General features: G+C 36.5%; 1 protein-coding gene across 2 annotated transcripts in view; it reads left to right on the top strand.

The window, feature by feature from the left end:
• The window catches only part of ZDHHC17 (zinc finger DHHC-type palmitoyltransferase 17), a 75,606-nt gene extending 56,433 nt beyond the window's left edge, over positions 1 to 19,173 (top strand). Inside the window, exons 11-18 of one of the 2 annotated variants that reach the window (XR_006165308.1) lie at positions 2,553 to 2,677; positions 5,882 to 5,944; positions 7,278 to 7,371; positions 11,217 to 11,300; positions 11,700 to 11,857; positions 13,999 to 14,093; positions 16,003 to 17,380; positions 18,910 to 19,173. Coding sequence is in view for 1 of the 2 variants with exons in the window: in XM_042792475.1 (XP_042648409.1) it covers positions 2,553 to 2,677; positions 5,882 to 5,944; positions 7,278 to 7,371; positions 11,217 to 11,300; positions 11,700 to 11,857; positions 13,999 to 14,093; positions 16,003 to 16,141 (758 nt within the window). In the remaining variant the exon portion in view is untranslated. Of the gene's footprint in view, positions 1 to 2,552; positions 2,678 to 5,881; positions 5,945 to 7,277; positions 7,372 to 11,216; positions 11,301 to 11,699; positions 11,858 to 13,998; positions 14,094 to 16,002 lie in introns of both variants that reach the window. The other variant, XM_042792475.1, reaches the window with a different exon arrangement.
• Positions 19,174 to 21,680: the final 2,507 nt, after the last annotated feature.

The following is a 21,680-nucleotide window of genomic DNA, read 5'->3' as shown; positions in this document are numbered from 1 at the left end:
TTTGAAGATACTAGTGAAAAATACTGCTGACTTTGTCCTTCTCCATTTATATAGTTACTGCTCATCTATAATTTACTTTCTCATGTAGTCTCCTGATATCTTCCATCCTCAGCACAGAAGTACCTTATCTGCTACCATTTACACGGGCAGAGTTACACTCAGCTGACACCACTGCAATAAAAGGAAAGGCAAAACTTGCTCTGTGGAGAGTCTCTTAAACTCTCTCTGTATTTTATGGAGTAAAAGGGGGGAAGGGTAAGTTCAGAAAAATTCTTCATACTGAATTCTATTTGTGTGGCTTGGATGCATGGACAGCTTCTTTATCACTCAGGTTGTCCAAATTTTAGTCAGTAAAAAGCAATTCCAAAATTTTAAGGTTAGCAAACCGCTTTTAATAGATAGAAAATAAGTTGTCTTTCCCCTGTTGTCTTTAACAATCTAGACATGATATATAGAAAAAAATTCTATGACCCATTCTTATTTACAATTGTACCTTTATTGTTTGTAACAGATGTCTGATTAAGGTACTTTTAATGAAAAAACAGTTTTCACTGTTGTGGCAAAAACCCCATGACACTTCTAGTGTCCTGAAAAAAATGTAATCTTTCTCTAGCTATACAAATAAGTTGAACCAGTTTATTCCTGGCAGCAGGTAATTTTAGAAAAAAAACAGGAAGAAATTAGATTGCATAAATATATAAGTCAGAGCTTTTCATCTGTAATGTATCAAATAGAACTATGAGTGTTTAGGATATAGTATAGCTGGTATTTTTTCCCCCTATTATATACTTGCTGGAAGCAGCTTATTAGACAAAAGATTAATTAGCCTTTAGTGAGTTAATACTAACATTTAGTATATAAGGTACATGATTAAAATTCTAACTTAACTTGCCAATATTTTTTTATTAGAAATTCACAACCAATTCCTCTCCCCAGTAGAAAGAAAACAAAAGGTATTCGTGATACACTTCACATGAACAATGAGACTTTGTTTGCATTTCAGAAGTCAGAGGCCTTACCAGTATTTACTTATTTCAGGATTCTTTCACATCACAAAAGCAATGTCAAGGATTTGAGATACTTACTGCTATTCTGTAGAAATTCTGGGGTTTTATTAATGCTTGCTTGTATCTCTACCGTGTAGATTTGTTTATCAGTGGTTTATGTAATTTTTTTTCTTAATATTGCTTAATGCCTTCAAAACATTTTTTCCAAGAATAGTCAAACACAATAGAATATACTTATAGATATATAATATGATATAATTGAACTAATCTATCTAATTGATCTATTCTATCTAATTTCAAAATCTTATTTTTTTTTAAAGCATTCAAAAAATGTTTTTTTTTATTGTTGTCTTTGAAGTGTTACATACCAATTCAGTACAGATTGCCATGTTATCTTAAGTCTTATATGCAGGGCTTTGTAATACAAAACACAACATATTAAATTAATTACACTTGAAGTTCTAATGACTACCAAAGTGGAGAGAAATATTCATCAAGTTAAAATATAATATAAATTGGATGTGCAGTGATTTGTGCCTGAGTCATAAGTGTACTTTGTGCTTGGATAATGCTATAGAGGCTTCTGCCACCACAGCTTTGTCAAATATGGCATGTTCTTGCAGTTATGACTGACAGCTGACAGGTATCTTTAGTCACATTGGTCAAGTCTTTTGTAGGTTTATCAGAGTAAATAATTTTCCACCTTTTGTGAAAGAGGCATGTCTGAAGTATTTGGTTTTTCAACATCATTGCTAAGAAATGTTTTGATTCTGTGAAGAATGTCAAGTTTCGTAAGACTAGGCATGTTATATAGCAACTCATTCAACACATGAAATATATTTTTAAATGAATGAGTTTTTTCCTGTCTTTATATGGTAATTGATTTTATAAACACTTCCAGAGAATACTAAATCCTGTGGTTTTGTAAGTATTGCATGTACTAGTATGCTAAAAATAGCTTTCATTGATGTAAAATATGGGTATTGCCTTATAATAGGACCAGGTTTCAAATAGTACTTTCCTTGGAGATAAGTGGTGTTGAGAGGTGATGGCCATGCAACAGTGGTCACTGCAGCACAATTCCTTTTATGGCTAGAAACAGTCTTTTCTGTGATCTAATGGGAATTTCAAGCCACTGAAGACATAGGCAGTCAGATGAATATCTTATAAATAGAGCTCTGAAATGTTTATTGTGAAAACAGGAAATACTTTTAAAAAGATAAATTTCATGGAATTTAATTTATTTAAAAGGGAAAATAATTAGAAAAACTGAACTATCACTATTCATTCTTTAGAAGGTTGAGTGCTTTAGAAATGCCTCATGGAGAACAGCATTTTAAAAAGTAAATTTTCAAGTTTGAGCAATAGAAAATACTGAATAGCAAGCTGATTCTTACAGCAGCACTGAGTTTTTTTAATTCAGAAGACAGTGACTCAAGGGCACTCATAAAAATTAAATGTATTTAAATTTTCTTTCAGAATTATCAGCGGGTATTTTCAAGAGAAAATTTGGTTTTAAACTTTAAATTCCTTGACTTCAAACACATCTCAATTTTTTCTTTATACACCTTCCATTCCTCGCTAATAGCGTTGCACTTTTCTACAATTTTGGAAAATCCTGGAAATCTGATCCGGGAATCATCAAAGCCACAGAAGAACAAAAGAAAAAGGTAAACCTGTGAGATATGTCAAACTTGTTGTTCAGCAGCCTGCCACCAGTAGGTTGGAGTAGGTTGCTGTTCAGTAAATGAAATTTCAATAAATTGTTGTATAACAAAATATCTAACATGTTGAAAGGTCTTGCCTTCCAGGTTTCTTTTTTTACATTCAGAATATATGTTTAAATCCTACTGGACTAAAGGTGCATTTAGGTGGTTTTGAGTAACAAAATAAAATTGCAACTTAAATTTTCAAGGTTAAAAAGTTTAAAAAGTGATTGGGTGGAAATGAAAATGTGAAATTTCAGACTTTTGCCTTACTGAAACAAATAACCCATTATGTGAAAAGAGTTAGTTAATCTGATTTGATAAGAACTTTCCAGACTTCTAAGCACCTCTAATTTTCTTTACCTTTGTGTCTAAAATTATTAGACTGACAAACATTTTGAGTCTAAAGCAACCAAAACCTTTGGCAATCTGGAGTAGGGTTTTTTTTTTTGTATAAATATTAGGGAAAATATGGATGACCAATTGATATCTTTCCAAGATGTTATAACACTATTATTAGCATTTCTGATTTCTTTTAAGTGCATTGTTCTCAACAGCCAAACTGAGCACTGAATATGCCAAAATTATACAAGCAGCAGAAGCATTTTATTTGTTTATTTTGGTTAAGTTGGCCAGAAGCTCAAAACTCACTTTTGGTGGGATGCAAGCTTCTACTTCACAGTCATTTGTGAAAAGACCCCTGTGGATAGACGTAAGATCACTTGGAATTACGTCCTTATGTAGGAATTAAAATACAATAGCCTTTAAAAGGGTGGTTGTGCTAACTTAAATGATTTTTATATTCTCCAGTAGGTTACAGCTGAGTTGTTAGTCAGTGCACATATTTACTCTGCAAATGCCCTTTCTGTTCTTAGAAATTTACCTAGGTAAATTCCAGACTAAATTCTCTTCCTTCAACTGGACTAAATTAAATAGAATGAATAGTCAGCAGCTACACTTTGGTTTGGGTTCAGCAAATTGCACAAGTATACATTTCATTTGATCTACTTGCTCATGTAGTTAAGTGTGGTTTCAAAAGCCTTGCTGAACTGGGTAGGAATTGTAAAGTTCAGCTTCTTCAGACAGATGCATATGGCTGTGAATATTTCTGTTTTCTTATATTGCAGCTACCCAAATAGTAAAATGATCTGTTATCAGGGGGTATAAACCACCGTAGGGCATGTGTCTTACCTTCATGCAGTGCAGTGCTTTCTCACAGTTTCGTAAGTTGTTACCAAATGTTTAATATTGAGTTAGCCTTTAGCTTTGGATTAAGCAACCAAAAGAAGTACTTTAATTCCAGATGAACGAGTTAAGTATGTTTGGAAATGTGTAGTAAGCAACAATTTCAGATGTTTATTATTCTGATAGGTCATGTCCTTTCTTCCTTGATACAAAATAGCCCAAGTCACTCTTAAAATAAGTAAGTAAATAATAAAAAAAGGTTTTCCAGAAGTGATGTATCTGCTGTTGTTCAGTTCTGTTCTTGTGAGCTTTGGGATCTTGCTTGTGGACAATACTGAATTAGAGTGTTGAGCATCACACCCTGTACATTCCTTTGTGTTATCTTTTTGTTAGTCTGTAGCATAGTGTATACTCTCACTGCTACCAGAGCAACTATTTATGAAAGTGTCCAAGGTATCTAAAGCCACATCAGCAGCATTGAAATTACAGTAGATACGTCTTGTTGGTTGTTTTGGTTTGGTTTTGCTTTCTGTTCATTTGGTTTATTTACAAAAGTTACTCTTGTGAGGGAGGCCCTTCCAGTTCAAGTCCTGTAGTGGGAAATGTTAGAGCAGTGAGGGGTGGCAGAGGGGGATGAGAGGGATGCAGAGTACTGAAGTTGGCAACCTGCAGGAGGGACATGAAGGCGCTTGTGAAAGGCAGCGGTTGGTTGCAGGGGGGATCAGAGGTGTTGCACTGGTGGAGGCTGAGCCCATAACAAATGGAAATACAACAAACAAGGAGAAAAAAGAGTCCACATTTTAGAGATTGGGAGTGTTAGAAAACTGTGAAGATCGTTCCTCATTTACCTGAGAAGAGCAGGGAAAACAAGATACTGATTTACCCCTGGACTGTTGACTGTAGTATTCACTGGTTACCTTGAGGAAAAGTTTCCATAAATTTTTTCTAACCAGTTATTAAGTGTAGTATTTTGGAGGAAAACTACTGCAGCTTCAGTGAAGATACCCACCTTATCGGTCATTGTCTAATTAAGGAAGTTAGGTTTATATTGTTATGATGAGAAAATAGCTGTAAGGACTGTTTTATTGCTTCTGCAGTTAGAAACCACCTTGATGCATATGATATATATGATTTGAAAGGGAGAGGTAGATTAATCTATTTACCATTGGGTTATTTATGCTGAGCAAATTCCTTCTGGTTCAAAGAAGGTTATTCTGGCAAAAGATGTTTTCAGGATATTTTCCATATGTTGCAAATGTCATTTAAATCTCACATGGCATGATTTCAGCTGCTGAATTTTAAAAGTTTTTGGAAACCATTTAATGGAATAATAGGTTCCTTCTATTCCAACAATGAAGTAGGTATTGAAGGAGTGTACAAAATAAGAAAAAGCTATAATTTAATGTGAAGGTATAGTCATACTTTAGCCGATACCTACTTGTGTGTATCACTGACCCATAAGTATAGCATTATCTACAAGAGGAGGTTTGGTTTGCATTATTTCTTTTCTTTCTTGAAGCTTCAACATCTGAGGAAAGGGGTGAATATAGATTTAAAGTTTTGATAGGATACCTCTGGAAAGAAAGTCTGGTTTTTAGATTGCTTGAGCCTGCTAGCTAGTCTTATTTATGTTCCTGTTTGGAAATTCAGCTGTGTTAATAGATTTAACAACATGTTAGTCAAACTGGTGCTAATCACTGTGTGGATATAGCAAAATTAATATAAGCTTGCTTTTTCTCTAATTAAACCTAGATAGACTAGGAATAAGTATGAGCTAGAATTAATTTAGAAGCAAATGTGCACATTGGTTTAATAAAGTAGGTTTAAAATCAGTTTCAGCTGAATTTAAGTTGTTCCTGTGTGTAGAAAGTACTTGAAATGAATGGAGTTCACAACCCTGGGTCTGAAAAGGAGCTATTACAATGGTTGAAACCATTTGCTTATGTGATGTATTGTAATTATTTTTATTTCTTTTTTCTGCAGACAATAGTAGAACTTGCAGAGACAGGAAGTCTGGACCTCAGTATATTCTGCAGTACCTGCTTGGTAGTGTATTTTTTTAATCAATTGCAGCGCTGTTTTTTTGTTGTTGTGTTTTTTGTTTTTTTTTTTAATTTTTAATGCTAGGTTAATGCCAAAGTTAGATGTTCCTATACTGAACGCATTTTAGCCCTTAATAATGCAATTTAAAGGGCAGGATTTATTTGTAAACTTTAATTTAAGCAGTGTTTTCAATAAATAATATATCTGTACGCAAACCTGCAACAATAAAAGGAAAAAAAGTTATCATAGTGGAAATAACCTGACAGTGTTGAAATCCAAGTATCCCATGTATGTACCAAAATGGTTGGTTATACACCTAACAAGTTAGGAAAATCACAAGTGACATTCTACCACCTCTGTAGGTCATGGTAAAATTACCTGGTACTTCTAGTACATATCTGCCCCTTCCCTGCCCCCCCCAATCAAGTGTAGTTCTCAATTTTGCAGTAACTGGGGCAGGGGGGAAATAAATCTTAATTTTTGTAAAGCTTGCCAAATTGTGAGCAAATACTTTTCTTGGACTCGTTAATACTCAGTTTCACCACAGAAATTTTAAAAGAAAGTAACTGCTTAAAAAAAAAAAAAAGTTACCATAGTAAATTTAATGCGTTTCTTTTTTAGAAGGTTAACTGGTAAATATAAAGTTATCAATTTTATCAGTGTTACACTGTAATGCTTTGACCTAGGTAGAATGTGAATTATATTAATATTCCTGAAACTGAATCTGGAAAATTACGTACAGATGTGGCACCTTAAAAATTCTCTATGTGTGTATATATGTATATATCTCAGAACACTTTAATATCAGTTATTTTTTTTATTGCCATTTTATATTTCTAGCAAAACATAACCTTTTAAAAAAATTGTTTGGAGTAATTACCATTTTAAATTCCACCGAGTTCCACTTGTGTTGCGTTATATTCCTGTTTTCAGAAAAGAAGCTGGAAGGAGTTTATGTTAGAGCTCAGTTATGAATGATACTGACAGAATCGTGGAACTCAAACTCATTCTTTATTTTTGTTATTAAAAAGCTGAAATAAAACTGGTGGCTATACAAAGCTCAATAGCGGGAGGTGACAGAACTTTGTATGGGAAAAAAAAAATCCTTTATATAACAAAGAGTGTGAAAACAATTTCAACGCGGTTGTACAGATGTTTGTGTTACTATAGATTAAGCTTAATAGCTAAGATTGCTTTAAAAATTAGCATCGAGTTTGAAGTTCTAAAGGGGTTAACAACAACAAAAACAATTTACATTTAAATTGAGGGGTTTTTTTCTACTTAAAATATGTCAGGGTTTTTTGCTTTTCTAAACAAATGTTAATAACCGTTACAGATACGGAAACCAGTGAGGTCCAAACACTGTGGTGTATGCAATCGATGTATAGCAAAGTTTGATCACCACTGCCCATGGGTGGGTAACTGCGTAGGTGAGTAATTTACTAAAATACGATGTTGTCTTAACACATAAAGAAGGGAAAAACTTCTGAAATTGACTCTGGGTGTTAGGCAGAGTTCTGTCTGTTCTGATTTCATGGTGAAAGTGGCTTGGCTTGGCTTCTGCCAAAGTCTGAGAAAAACTGTTGAGGACTTTTGGTAGAAGGAAAAATATTTTCAGTATTGAGCTTAACTTTTTTTCTCCATGCGATTGTCTGCATTATTCTCATTTGTATTGTCTATTATACACCCATCCTCAAAATTGTTCTGTATCTAATTCAGTTTCCTATGTATATGGTTTTTTTAACATAAACTCTAGTAGTTAAAAGATGCAATGCTTAACTGCTTTTTAATGTCTGCAGAAACAGCACATATCAATTCCACAACTGATTATTATCCATTGCATAAGATAAAAATGTTCATCTTTGCCAATAATTTTCAGTAATTTAATGGGAAAGTATACGTATTCAAAAATGATTGTAGCAGTTAGATACAGAATGACTTCCTATTGAGTTATTCTCCTCTTTTTGACCCCCCAGGTAGTGATTTATTCTCCCCTGTAATGGTGAGAGGAACAGATATAGAACAGGAATAAAGTCTCTAAATGCTACTATTCCCTGTGATACTTTTTGAGAAACTTATTTGAAAGCCATTATTATGCAGGGAGCATTGGGGACTTCCCAGCTGGGAAATGAGTGCAGCTTGCTTCACTGGTTTATTTTTTTAGGACACAAGCATAGGTACCTTTAATCTTGGGAAGGAATTAGGACCTGAATTCACTGACAGCTGGCAGCTAATAAATGCTTCATTGTAGTCCTTCCAAATGTATATAATAATGGATAGTCCAAGTAGTTTAGTCTTATGATCAAGAGTAAAATAGTCAATGCTGGTATTTGAATTGTAATAGAGCATCACTCAAGCGATGAGATGGACTTTTATATCCCTCCATTCTGTTTTATATTTCCTATTGAAGTTACTACCTGAGCTAGTTTCATCTTTTAGATATTTTACAATGAAGAACTAAGGCATTTTTAATTAAAACAGGCAGGGGAACACGGGCTCAGATTCTGGAGAGTGTTTAGTGACTGTTTTAGAAGAGTGCTGAGGAGTACTTGTCAATGGAACAGAAAGATCAGTAACTGTAAAAGCATAAAACAGATGGGGGAGGAAAAACCTTTGTGTGTAGTAAGAGAGTACGTGAGTAATGGGATTAAGTTAGGTGGAGAAAACAGTTTTTGAAAATCAGTGGTGATGGAAAAGCAGAATCCTCCTACTAGTGGTGGTGTACAGATTGGGATAAATGGAGGTCAAAGTAAACATTAGGGCGCTTGAAAGTATGCTGGGGAGAAAAGCATCAGAAATCACGCTACGGGAACAGCCCTGAACTGGAGGGAGTGATGGTGTCAATGACCTCATATGGCTTCTCTGTCTCTCAGATTGGTACATGGTGACTCTGAGCGTAGGATTACAAAAGAGAATCCATCCTTAAAACAGCATTCATGGTATGTTTGCAAAAAAGGGAAACATGAATCACACTTCTGGAAAGGTGGAATTTGGAAATGTTTTGTGTAGTCTTCCTTAAAATGTGTTAGAAGCATAAGAATTTTACTAAAGATAGGACTAAGAAATATTGTAAGAGTGTATAGACACTTTAAAATAAATCCTTTGGGGATAAAACTTGGCACATAAAGAGATTGAGGGAGAATATTTTTACCGTTTGAAGAGGTTGACCAACAAGTACAGACTATTTGAAAAATCAGTGAGTTGTCAATTGGGGCAAATTACTTTCATCAAACCCACAAAATTTTAGTTACAATTACAGTGAGCAAGTCTCTAAAGGTGATTGTACTTATCTTTTTTAATGGAGTATTGCAACAGCATTATTTATTTATAGTTGGTTCTTTGGAAATGAAAAATAAGAGATTTAATTGAACTTATTACATTTCAGTCACAAACTACAGACTTGCAACAGAAATATAGTTTTTACGTGATAGCACGAAAGGAGCTAGAGCTAAAATTTAAACTATGTCACATGGGTTATGCTGATGTGGTACTGAATTACTGTTCTTATAGCAGTGACTCATAAGGTAGGTCTTGCGTATGTAAGAAATTATTTTGCGGTTTAGAATAATGATCACTTTTCCCCCCAGTAAAGATTCTTTTCCAAGGAGCTAGAAGTATAAAAAAATCAAGAAACGACCAAACCATCTAAATCATGTAATATAAATCCATCAGTAAAAAATCAGTTATCTTTTATTATATGTTATTACTTATGTATAATGTGAGGACAAGCATATAAAAGAAATTAGCAACAATTATTACAGCACTGATTTAACTGTGGAGGATAACTGTGTTCCTGCCAGTCCAGGGTGAAACTGTAGAGAAGAGCATTGTGTTTTGCCCAGTCTTATTTAAGATGCAGAAGAAAGGCAGTTTCTTCACTTTCTTTTTTCAAAGTAGTTTTTTTAAACTGTGACCAAGATTGTACCTGTCTCTTTTACAGTTTTAAAGGCTACACGTATGTGTTTACCAAATCCAGACAGATTTCCTGTTAGGCAGAAATTGGTTTAATATTCTTGAAGATGCTGCTGAAAGAAGCATCTTATCAGATGCCTCTCAGATGGACCTCTAGGTCATTGTTTAACGTTTGTTTTTTTTTTTTTTTTAAAATGTCTTTTATGAAACTTAACAGTTCTGAAATTTAGGATGCAAATGGAAGTGACACCTTAGGGACTTTCCCAGCACTGTTTCTCATATGCTCTTAGGTGATTGAAGGCAATGTTACAACATATTTTATGTCTGAAGAGGAAGTGTCTTGTGTTTAGTCTAGCTTGTGTTGTATGTGTATTTCTCCTCATCTCTTATTTATATAGTCTTTTAGTTCACTTGCTAAAAGCACTTGATTATTTTCTGCCTCCGGAGGATGCTCTTGGTTTAGCAGGCAAAAGATTTGACATAATGAAGTAGTAAATGCTGTGCTGGTAGATGATGACAGCCAAATCTTTTGTAGCCCATTATCATCTCTGTAGGTTTAGTCTACAGCCTAGAGCTGTTGGAAGGTTGCAACAGTGGACATATTTTATAAACAGTGGGAAGGCTGAGTACTTCAGAATTATGATGTACTCACATAAGAAGGATCTTTTTACCTCTATTAATGTTAAAAATAGATCAGTCTTCTAGTAACTGAATTTTCTTGCATTCAAATTATATCTTAAGCAGAATGGGTTTTATCTCCTTTGTTGTTTTAGCCCGGTTGTTAGGCCTTGTCTGTTCAGTTACGTGTTTTACAAGTATTCTTAGGTATTTTTTTGTTAGCCAGCTCCACCAAGGAGGTTTGAACTGAAGGTTAACTTATTAACAAGGGAGGTTGAATATTTATTCATATTTCTATTTCTTTTAAGAAAGTGATCTCTGCAGTCTGATTTTTTTTTTTTTTTTTTTTAATGGCGTTTAAAAGATATTTATTGATGTATAATTCCTGGCTGCTCAGGGCTCTGCAACAGCTGTCACCAATGTTGTTTTAAGTATTGTCTATCAAAAATTTTATTAGCTCATGAAAGAGGTTACAAATGAAATGCATTTGTGTGAATTGCAGCTGTAATGTGACAGAAACGGATGAAAATAAAATACTGCTTTGTTGTCTGAGAATAAAAAAAAAAATCACAAGTAAACCAGCTAATTTCACTGTCTTGAAGTTATATTGGCTTAATGTTGGAGAGTAATGTTTCTGTATACAATAATAAGCAGTACTTCTAAGCAAGCAGTTAAACTTTCCGGTGTAGTGTTGTCTGTCTTCTGAAAGTGTAGTAATTTGATACCTGGTTTTGTTCAACTTCAGGAGCGGGGAACCATCGTTATTTTATGGGATACCTGTTCTTCCTGCTTTTTATGATCTGCTGGATGATTTATGGATGTATCTCTTGTGAGTAAATGTGTTTTTTTGGCTTTTTTGTTAAATTGCTTAGAAATACATTGTTTATTTCCTGGTATGAATTTGTAAAGGTTTCTTTGTTATCAGAGTTTTTGATATTTTTATTCTGAAATTGAACTGCATATTAATAATTGACTATATTGGGTATTTTCTTTTAGAAGATGATGTTTTTCTTGTCCTAGATTTTCTTTTTTCTTCATCACAGCCAAGTATGTGCATATGTCATGTAATCCAGGAGTTGGGGAAGGAAGAGAGAGCAAGTAAAACTATTTTGGCACATTGTCATTTTCTTATTTAATTTAATACATTCTAATGTGGGCATTATGTTGATGTGCAGCAAACTTATCTTTAATCTTCTGTATTGTTTATAACACTTTGTTTTTTCTCTAGACTGGGGTTTCCACTGTGAGACAAGTTATGCAAAGGATGGATTTTGGACCTATATTACACAGATTGCTACCTGCTCTCCGTGGATGTTTTGGATGTTTCTAAACAGTGTTTTTCACTTCATGTGGGTGGCTGTGTTACTCATGTGTCAGATGTATCAGGTATGGAGAAGTACTACATTTGTATTGCTAAGTTTTGGTAGTGACATAAGAATATCAAATAGTTCTGTCATGTAAATGTTAATGTTCATTATTCAGGACCAAGTGTTTAGTCTCTCAGCCACTGGAGGAGGCAGGCAGCTGTTGTCGGTGGAGAGTAGGCATCATTCACTTATCATTCACTTGTGCTTGCCTTTTTTTTTTTTTTTTTTTTTTTTTTGCAAGTTGTTAAAATACCTACCTCCTGCCTTCCACCCCAGAATGACAAAAAGGCAAAACAGACCAGAGAGAGGCAACAAAGACTAATAGACTATTAGATACTATCAATTTGGAATAATGCAGTACGTTATTAGCAGAAGGAGGGTGGTAACTCCAGAGGAAATGCTATAATTACTTATTCGGCTTTAGTGTGATTTCAGATCACATTATTGTACTGTGGTCTGACCAAACCCAAGTTGTTCTTTATGTTTTCAAGGAAAGACAAGTCATATGAAAGCTTTTAAATATGACTTGGAAGTCTTTCAGTATGACTTGTCATTAATGAACTGTGATACTTACCAATTTAATCTTTCCAGGGATCCTGGAAATAAAAATGATCTTCTAAGGCTTAGGTAAAACTTCTGAGGAAATTTTTGTCCTCCTTTCTCTACAATATTCATCATTTACAACATGCATGAATTTAAAAATCTTACATGTGTGAGCAAGAACCATTCAATCTTTGAGAGGTCTTTCCTGCCAAAGACAAACGAGCAGAGGTAAGGACAGGTATTTCAGGTGGCTTTCAAAGCAGTCTAACCCTCCAGACTTCTGGCAGAATAAGCATGTGACTTTCCAGAGAGCCTTCCATCATACTGACATCATGATCCGTCGAGGATTCCCGTTAATACGATCTGTGTACAGATGAATCTTTGAATTACGTGGATTGGAAAAATACATCTTGTAGTATTTTGTACCCCTTGTGTAATTAAGCAAAATAGTTCTAGCATTTGACTTGTTCAATAATTCTGGAAAAATGAAAACTGCAACACATGGTCATACTACTAAATTTCTTAAGAGTTTTACACATAGAAAACTTAGGATTGTTCTTGGCAAATATCTTTGGAGTTTGCCATAATGATGAAATTGATAAAGAAATATTCTCTAAATTGCATCTCTTGATTTGCAAGTGCACAGCCCCTACTCTTGCTGCCTTTTTTTCTTTTTTCATCTCCATCTTAAAGTTTGGACTTGTCCTTCTTATTGAACTGGCCAGAGTTATTGTCAAAACACTACCCACTATCTTACAAAAATAATTTAAAACCTTTACTTCCTACTTCAAAAGTCAGATGTTGAGAGCCTGTTTACGTACATAAACATGAAACTTCACTGGGTCTCATGGGGGTGAAGAAAATGCTTGAGTTAAGTGCATTCAAATGAGGCAAGCCAGCCCAAACTTAACTTTATAAATGTTCTTGCTTTTGTAACATGCAGCAGAGTTAACTTTTTATATTTCACTAGGAATTACAAGATTTTATCCTCCTGTAGTATAAGGCTGCTAAGGGAGTTCTCATGTTTTTTTCCAATTACATCACATTACAGTAAACTCCAGTTTTATGTAAGATACCTTTTTAGGCTAACGTATGTGGACAGCTGTTAAAGAAAATCGTAGCCTTTGAGCCAAATGGTTTTGTAAAAGGAAAAAACCACAAGCAACAACAACAAAAAATCCCCACCTACTTTTTTCTGGTCATCTTTTTGTCTTGCAGACAGCAGAGTAATGTTGCTGCAACACTGGAGCTATGACCAGAATGTCAGGAGGAAAACAAAGTCATTCAAATGCTGTGTAAATTAACTCCTGAATCTGTTATTTACAGTACACTTCAGCTGACAAAATAGTAAAGGCATCTCTTTCTTCTGAACTAAGTAGTGAACATTTATTCAGTGATCATGATTTATGTCTGATCCCTTTCCAAATTAAACCTTTTGCACAACCTGGTACAGCTGTTGTATGGGGTTTTATGTTTGGACCTGATAATTTCCCCAGACAAAAATTTCTTCTTCAAAAGAAGGAATATAAACCAGTAAATTTTGTCCTCCTTTTTCAGTCTGGCTTGTTTGCATCTTCTTACAGGAGTTAAATTGTTTACTCTTTTTCCTGTCTTCAGATATCTTGCTTGGGTATCACGACAAATGAAAGAATGAATGCAAGAAGATACAAGCACTTTAAAGTTACGACCACATCTATTGAAAGCCCATTCAAGTAAGTTTTAAAGTGTAAACATATTTCTTACTTATATAGCCTTGCATACATTTGAATTGGGCAGCTTCTTGAAACAGAACGTAGCTAAGTACTTTTAGATTATTTTCACTACTTAGAATGCTGAATCTGTCAGCTATTTTCACAGTAACACGTTCTATCCAGGTAAAGGAAGAGGCAAATGTTTTGTAGTGACTCCAGACAGGGGTGGATAAACACAGAAAAGAATGCTTGCCAGCAGTGGTCATGTTTTGCTGTAGAGTCTATGGGAAAATAAATACTCTCTTTACAAACCAGATGCCCAAACCAGAGGTGGTTGCTTATTGCATGGTGTTAATGTTGACCTGGATCTTCACTTCCACACTTTCTCCTGAATGATATTTAAAGTACTGTTGAATTTGCCCTGTGCAGTAGCTCCCCTTGCTTGCTTTACTGTGAGAAAAGAGGCATCACTTCCTTCCTGCTCAGGAGGAAGAGCTTGGGCAAAGCTATTTGTGCAGAAGGGAGCAGGATGTCCCAGGAGCTGCAGTGGGTGTTGCACGGGTGAGACGTGGGCTTTTGGGTATCGGTGTGTAAAGGGTAGGCTGGGATTCTGGGCTCTGTAATGATGAGGGTGCACACTGGAAGAGGTGGGCTCAGGGATGAAACTGCACTGGGGTGGGAATGCAGCAGCACAGAGCAGTTTGTGGAGCCAAAGCAGGACATAAAGGAAGGCATGAGGCTGCGGTATGGGTGGGTTGAGGGCAGGTTACAAAAGGAGCGGCGAAAGAACAGCAGCACGTCTCATCCTGCTGCGTATGCTGGGTCTCCTGCGGGACCTGCTGCTCTTCCAGGTGACGCCCAGGGGAACAGGAGATAGGTGGTGGTGTTCCAGTTTGATTTTTGTGCTAGAAGAGAAATTTGTGTGATCTGTTTTTGCTCTCTCTCCATACAAAATTTCTAGTGTGAGACAGGCGAGCATCTCTGTCTGGTTGCAGTCTTCCTACAGATTAGGGTTGTAACAAAACCAGATAATTATTTTGCTTAAAGAACACACGGTGGTGCATGGGATAAGAAAAAACTACTGGTTTTATCCCCAAAGTAATGTCATATTCATAAACCGTTTTGACTGAAATAGCTTCTATCATAAAAATGTCTCCTGAAAAGATCACCAGATGTCTAAAATAACTGACTTGGCATCACCTGTCAGACGAAGCACTGACATCAAGAAGTTATCATCTCTTTGTTGCTTAGACTTTCTCTTGCATATATCATAATATGAGCTGCTCTTCCAGAGAAGCATGATCTATTCAGCCCATGTGTAATTTAAGCTAGGAAAACCCCAACGTGTTGGAATTTTGATGTAGGTAGCTTAAATATTTGACAATTAATTGATTCAGCAGCAGAAAACACTTGAATAGTTTATTTCATTCAGATAATGCTTTCTTAATTTGGTGTTGTCTTGGGACTTAACTGATCTTAGACCTGCAGCTGGTGAACCAGTATGTATGATAGAAATAGATATTAATAAAAAAGGAAACTATTCTAGGAAGACATTTACTTCATGCTGGTTTGCCTCGCATCCATCTGTACAATGCAACTTTCCTCTTACAAAGGGATCTGACTTGCCATGCTATGCCACATGATGGTCCAATGCCAATAACATGCTACATTTCTCCATACAGCTTTGGTAGGTAGTGGAAGAAAGGCAGTGTCTGGTTGTGTCCAAGGACCAAATAGACACCAGTCTGGTAATGACTTGTTATTTCAGAACTTGCTCATCAGCAAGCACTAAGATAATTCTTAACTGAATTGGTTTTCTACAGTTCGGAACTTAAAGGGTGAAGAATTTGTAGGTGGACAAAAAAGTACTGTACTACTTTAGATGAGCTATGATACTGCTTCCTAACAAGTGTTTTTGTTTTGTTTTTAGCCATGGATGTATAAGGAACATTATAGACTTCTTTGAATTCAGATGCTGTGGTCTTTTTCGGCCTGTTATCGTGGACTGGACAAGGCAGTACACAATAGAATATGACCAGACTTCAGGATCAGGCTACCAGCTAGTGTAGCACCACCTTCATCCTGTGAGCATATCATATCTGAGTGGTGCCTGAAAAATTTTCTCTCTCTCTCGAATCCACATCCCTTGAAGAGTAGCATGCTATGTGTAGGGCTGATGATGAATCATAAGGTACCTTCTCTTCATCAGAATTTTATTAACAAAAGTAAAAATGGACAGAATAAACTGCCAAACCTGATAAGGAAGAGGAGGAAGATCAAAAAGGGATTTTAACAGTTCTTAACACGAGAATTATTCGCAACAGCATATTCACGGTATTTGTTGATGGGGTTTTTATTTAAGGTCTTTCACAATGGAGCATGAGATTATTGGAGTATTGACATCAGTAGTTACATTGTGCTGAGCAGAAGAATTTAATTCCCAATATGAATAATTCCACTGAAACAATTATCTAGAATATAAACTAAATTTCATGATGCAGAGTTCACTGATTGCTAAGTTGTAGTTCCTGTAATGTGATTTTTTTAATACAGATTTTCTGTAGTATTATGTACATTGAAAAATGTGCTTTTCAATACTGTTATAAACATCATGTGGTGGCAATCCCCTGTAACATGTTAACTTCTAGCAGTAGGGCATGTCGGATAACGTTGAGAAAAAATGCATTGCCCGCATTTTTTGGTGATTGTTTTTGCCACCAGCTAGTGGTACAATTAAATACTCGTAATAACCCTGTTCTGAGATTATATAGTCTGAAATAAACAATTGCGCAGATAAGGAAAGCTCTACTGTCAAAGTTAAAGCCCTGCTTAAATGCATGATACACCTGTAAAACTGGAGTACCGTTTATAATGTTCAGGAAAAAAGTGGCAAAAATTAATTATCTTTGAATTAATTGTATAAGCAACTTACAAACTAGCAATGTTTCAATATCAGGTTTGGTCCTCATACAGTACAGTGTAGTGTAATTGGAGACATTCTGGAAGAGAAATTGCATGGGGGAAACCACAGATGCGGAAGCAAAACGTCTGAATTATAAAAAGAGAAGATAGCTTTAAATTGAATGTAACTGCAGAAGAACAACCCAAAGTTGTCTGAAGTGCTCATTTTTGTTTGGATGTAAAATAATGGAAAACAAACTTAAAAAAAAAAAAAAAAAATTAAAAATCCCCGTAATAGCACGTGCACCCAGAAAATGTAACACAGCGTTCTGAAGAAGATGGTGTATTGGCACGTGGAAATCACCCTTAATTTCTTTAAGTTCTCATGCTACAGATATGTTTGGAAGGTAAGGAATGATCTGAAATTGCATTCCAAAGGGGCTTGTCTTGAATGTGATGCACTGATTTTTGTTATAGTGTTTTCATATACTCATAGTGAATTGTTCACTGCTTCCTTAACTATTGTTTACAGAGAGACTGAGAATCAGGTTAGTTCTCTTCTAAGTGCTGTAGCAACCCAGTGGTTCGAGAAACCTGTGAGGGGAGTTTGGGGAGGGACCTGAAAGCAGATGTCTGAGACCAGTGTAAAGAATGTGTATCTGTATATAAATAATTTATCAAATAGTTTTCTCTCCGTGAGTGTGTGTTTAGTGTATTTAAAGCTGCTCATTTTCATTTTATTCAACCAAAAAAGTGTAGGAAGATATCTAATGAGCTTTTAGTGATGTTCAATATTGCTGTTAATAGGCATTATGCCCTGCAAACTCACTGCATGTTTGATGCTTGGCAAAATTAGCGTTTTCTGTAATATGCAGATTACAGGTAAAAAAGCAATCTAGTGGTATTCCCGGCCCTTGCCTTAGTAAGAGGAGCAGTGAAACTGTAAATAGTTGATGTTCAGTATTTGCAAGTAAACATTTTTTCTGTAGTTGTTCATTGATCTCAAGACACACACTTAGTTTGCAAGTACCAGATATCAGGATTTACAGAAGTGCAGCATTAGAGTACTTGAATGTTTAATACTGGAAAAAATAACATCGTCTTGGACACAGTTTTAATGGGAGAGGTTCGGGTGTAGGGGTGGCAAGAAGCTTTTGCTATTTTTGTCAGACAAAATTTGTTACCCTAGTGAAGACACATTCTATTTCAGTGAAAACAGTTGACCTTAGTTATTCATATTTTTTTCTAATCGGAAAAAAGCATGAAGACTTTATAATGTTGAGTTTTTAAATCACCAGTAATGTTCTGCATATTTGTTCATTTTTGGGTTGGTTTGGGGTTTCTTTTTTCACATTTCTGTTGAGGGTCGGTTGACTTGAAGAAATTCAATCCACTTTATTAAATATCACCTGGCACCAGAAGAGCAGTTCAGTACGTGATACAAGTTTTGGTTTTAGTTGCCCGGTAGCATTAACTGCCATGAATTGTCATGCAGTCCATGTCAAAAATGTTTGCAAAAGGAGAAGTGATCTTTGCTAGTACGTAGAGAGTTCGGCACTATTTCCTTGTTAACAGCTCTCTGGTGACCGTTCTGTAGAGACCTGCAGAATTTGAGCAATAGTAGGTGGTTGTGAAAACTAACGTGCCTATATGGATTTGGGATGTATGGAGTTTCCAGTGCAAAATGTAACCTGTCTTGAGTAACACTGAAGTGTTTGATGTGAAATCATAAAATCGAGCAGGGGGGAGCCAAATATGCAGCATTTTTCTGTCAAGTTACCAAACTTACAATTCACTTGTTGAACCGAAACTGCATTGCTTCTGAAACTTAACGAAGCTGATCCAAACCAACAGCAGATCAGACCGATTTAATCTGACATAAGTAGAATAAATGGGAATTTTGTCTTGGCCCTAAACATGTGCTGTTTCTTTGCAGGTTTCTGTATTCTTTGATGTCCACCAGATTTTTGTTTTTTCTTCAATTAATGTGTAAAACAGCATCACTACATATTAAGCTATGGATTTTTTGTATATTCTTTATTTATAACTGTGCCAAGTATTATTTTAATACTGTCGAGATCTTGATGTATTACATTGTGAACAAAAAAAATCTGTAAAATGTTTAATAAATTAGCTCTCCTTACATAAATTAAATCTGTTAAATTTTGTAAGTTATTAATCAAATAAATATTGACTCTTAGATGCAGTGTTTGTCTTGACTTGGGATGTGATTTCACACAGTGTTGTTTCTGTCCAATTTCAGAAGCTGTACCGTGAGAAAATAGCAGTTGTCTTGCACCTTATTGTAGTAAAGTATTTCCAGAAAGATTTACGGGTGTCTTAGAGACAGCATGCACCCAGTTCCGTGCTGATGTGAAATCCTGTGAAATACTCTGGGTTTTGGTAAAGTACACCTGTGTGCTACCGGTTAGAGTTACCATTCACTAATTAGATCCTCCTTTCTTTTGAGCAAAGCATGCTGGCAAGGTAATGTTTCTTAAGGAAGAACTCCTTCCAGGGAATGTTTCAGGTGGCCAAATGTACATATTTAGTGACATGTGAGGTATTCTGAGAGCAAACAAGACATCCACATAGAGCTGGGAGGTATGAGGGAGGTGTGTGCTTCTAGGTGGCACTTGCTGGACTCAAAATACCTTGACTGTTCTGGTCAGTGCTAAAGGTTAGATTTCTGAGTAGGAACAAGGTAACCATCCAAGCTGGAATTTAATCAGGATGTTTATAGCCAGCAATATGTGTTAAAGTATACCTCTAGCCTTTAAGAGCACACTGGAGGGAGAGTCTGGGTTTTTTGCTGGGTGTGGGCTCAATATTGATACTGAGGATTGTTGGTGCTGTTTTCCCCTTCCCCAAACTGGTTCTGATGGGGCTGGGCCCAAGCTCGCCCCTGCTGACCACCCTTTGACTTGTCTGGTTAGATCAGGAAAGGTACTTTCTTTTTCAGAAAAGATACTCTGTGCTGAAGATCTCCACCCGAGACCTGCTGTGCTCCAGTAGAGCAGTTGCTGCTCGTGGGAGGTATGGGTGGGCTCCTCATGACTTAAAAGCTGCTTGCTGGGTTTGTTTTATTTGGGAAGAAGCCTGCCCTCTGCACCCTCATTACGGCTTGATTAGAGTTCACTCCCTTGCACCTCCCATGGGCTGCCTTTAAGTAAAATCAGATTTTTTTGCTATCAAAGCAGTGTCTCCCGGTGAATGCTTGCGATCTCTCCTGGAATTAGGGCTCCAAACTGAGAGTAACTCAGAGCATTACTCCAGCCTGGGCTGAGCTTTCTTTCATCTGTGCTTTGCTGCAGCTGAGAAGTTGACAGGAACCAAGTGAAAGCCCTTCAGTGTAGGGTACTCGTTTCTCTTGACAGGTATATTGTCTTTACGGTTACAAGTTTTCTTTTTTTCCTTCATCTCTTTTTCTGTTATTAAATAAGTCGTTGGGATGTAGAACAGTATGGAGCTGTGAGCTATCGCTATGACACCCTCCAGGAAATTAAAGAAAAGCCCTTGGTTTCTAGTGGTTTAAATCACTTCCGATCACTTCTACAGTTCATTTTTCTAAGAATTGAAAATTCTTTTTTTTTATAGGTAAATGAACAATGTGTTAGATGCCTGTTTTTGTCAGCATAAATCAACCTGCCAACTCTGCTAATGTGGTGGGTTGGATCCTCTACAGTCGCTACATCAACTAATGGGGAGCAGTTTCATTTGCTCAGTAGTGTGTCAAGTGTTATTTTGGGTTTTCTCCAGTGCCGCTCAACATTTTACATAATGCCTTTCCTGAGAAGAGGAAGCACTTCCATCAGGTGACAAGGTTATGGAAAGAGGATATTGCCATTGTCCTCATGTCCTCAGCTGCTGGGGCCTGGACACCGCTTGGAAGTTAGAGCTGGCCTTGCTCAGGTTGGAAGTGTCAGAGGGGATCAACATTTCCTGCACAACTTGTCAAGTTGGCAAAGGAGAAAAGTACCTTTTTGTTCTTGTTCTATACTGATAATCCTAATACTTTTCTCCTTATGAGTAGCAGGACCAAAGGTTTCTGCCCAGGTTTCCTGGGCTGTACTCTTGCTTGCTGCCTCACTCCAACCTGAAACGTGCGCTGCTTCTGCCTTACTGTTGTCTTTCTCAGTTGTAATCTTTCCCTCTCTGTGTACAAGCTCTTGGCTCACATTTTGAGCTGGCTGGCTGTTCTTCCTCATATCCACATTGTTCCTGAGTAACCCCTACAAAATGCTCTTTGTGTATTATTTTGACCAGTACATATTTTTCTAATTAGGCTTTTGGCATGTGCTACTTCACCGCCTCAGACCGCAGGGCTAGATGTGCCTTCAAACTCTGCCTCAGACCGTGTTGACACACTTGCTTACTATTATATTTGCAGCATTCCCAGTCTTGAATGCGTCTCCCTAAATTCACTCCATGAAGGTCTTTTTCCCCCAAAAAAGTATCATCAGCCCGTTTCACAAACCAGAGCTCCAGATCTCTTCTTTCACTAACTTCTCTTGGGCACGATGAGAGTTGAAACTGAACCTGCCCCTCCACCCCAGGACACCACGGGGGTCGTAGCCACCGGGACGGAGCTCGCGCCTCCCTGCCGCTGTGATCGGCCTCGAGTGAAGCCCTTGCTGTGCAGTAGCCTGCCCTTCCCTGGAAGGGGTGGAAAGACACTCCTGCAAACACCCATTACCTGCAGGCATG

This window comes from Tyto alba, unplaced genomic scaffold, assembly GCF_018691265.1.
Source record: "Tyto alba isolate M040663 unplaced genomic scaffold, T.alba_DEE_v4.0 Super-Scaffold_2, whole genome shotgun sequence".
Lineage (NCBI taxonomy): Eukaryota > Metazoa > Chordata > Aves > Strigiformes > Tytonidae > Tyto > Tyto alba.
The sequence above is the reverse complement of the archived record's forward strand: the minus strand, read 5'-3'. Positions and strand labels throughout refer to the sequence as shown.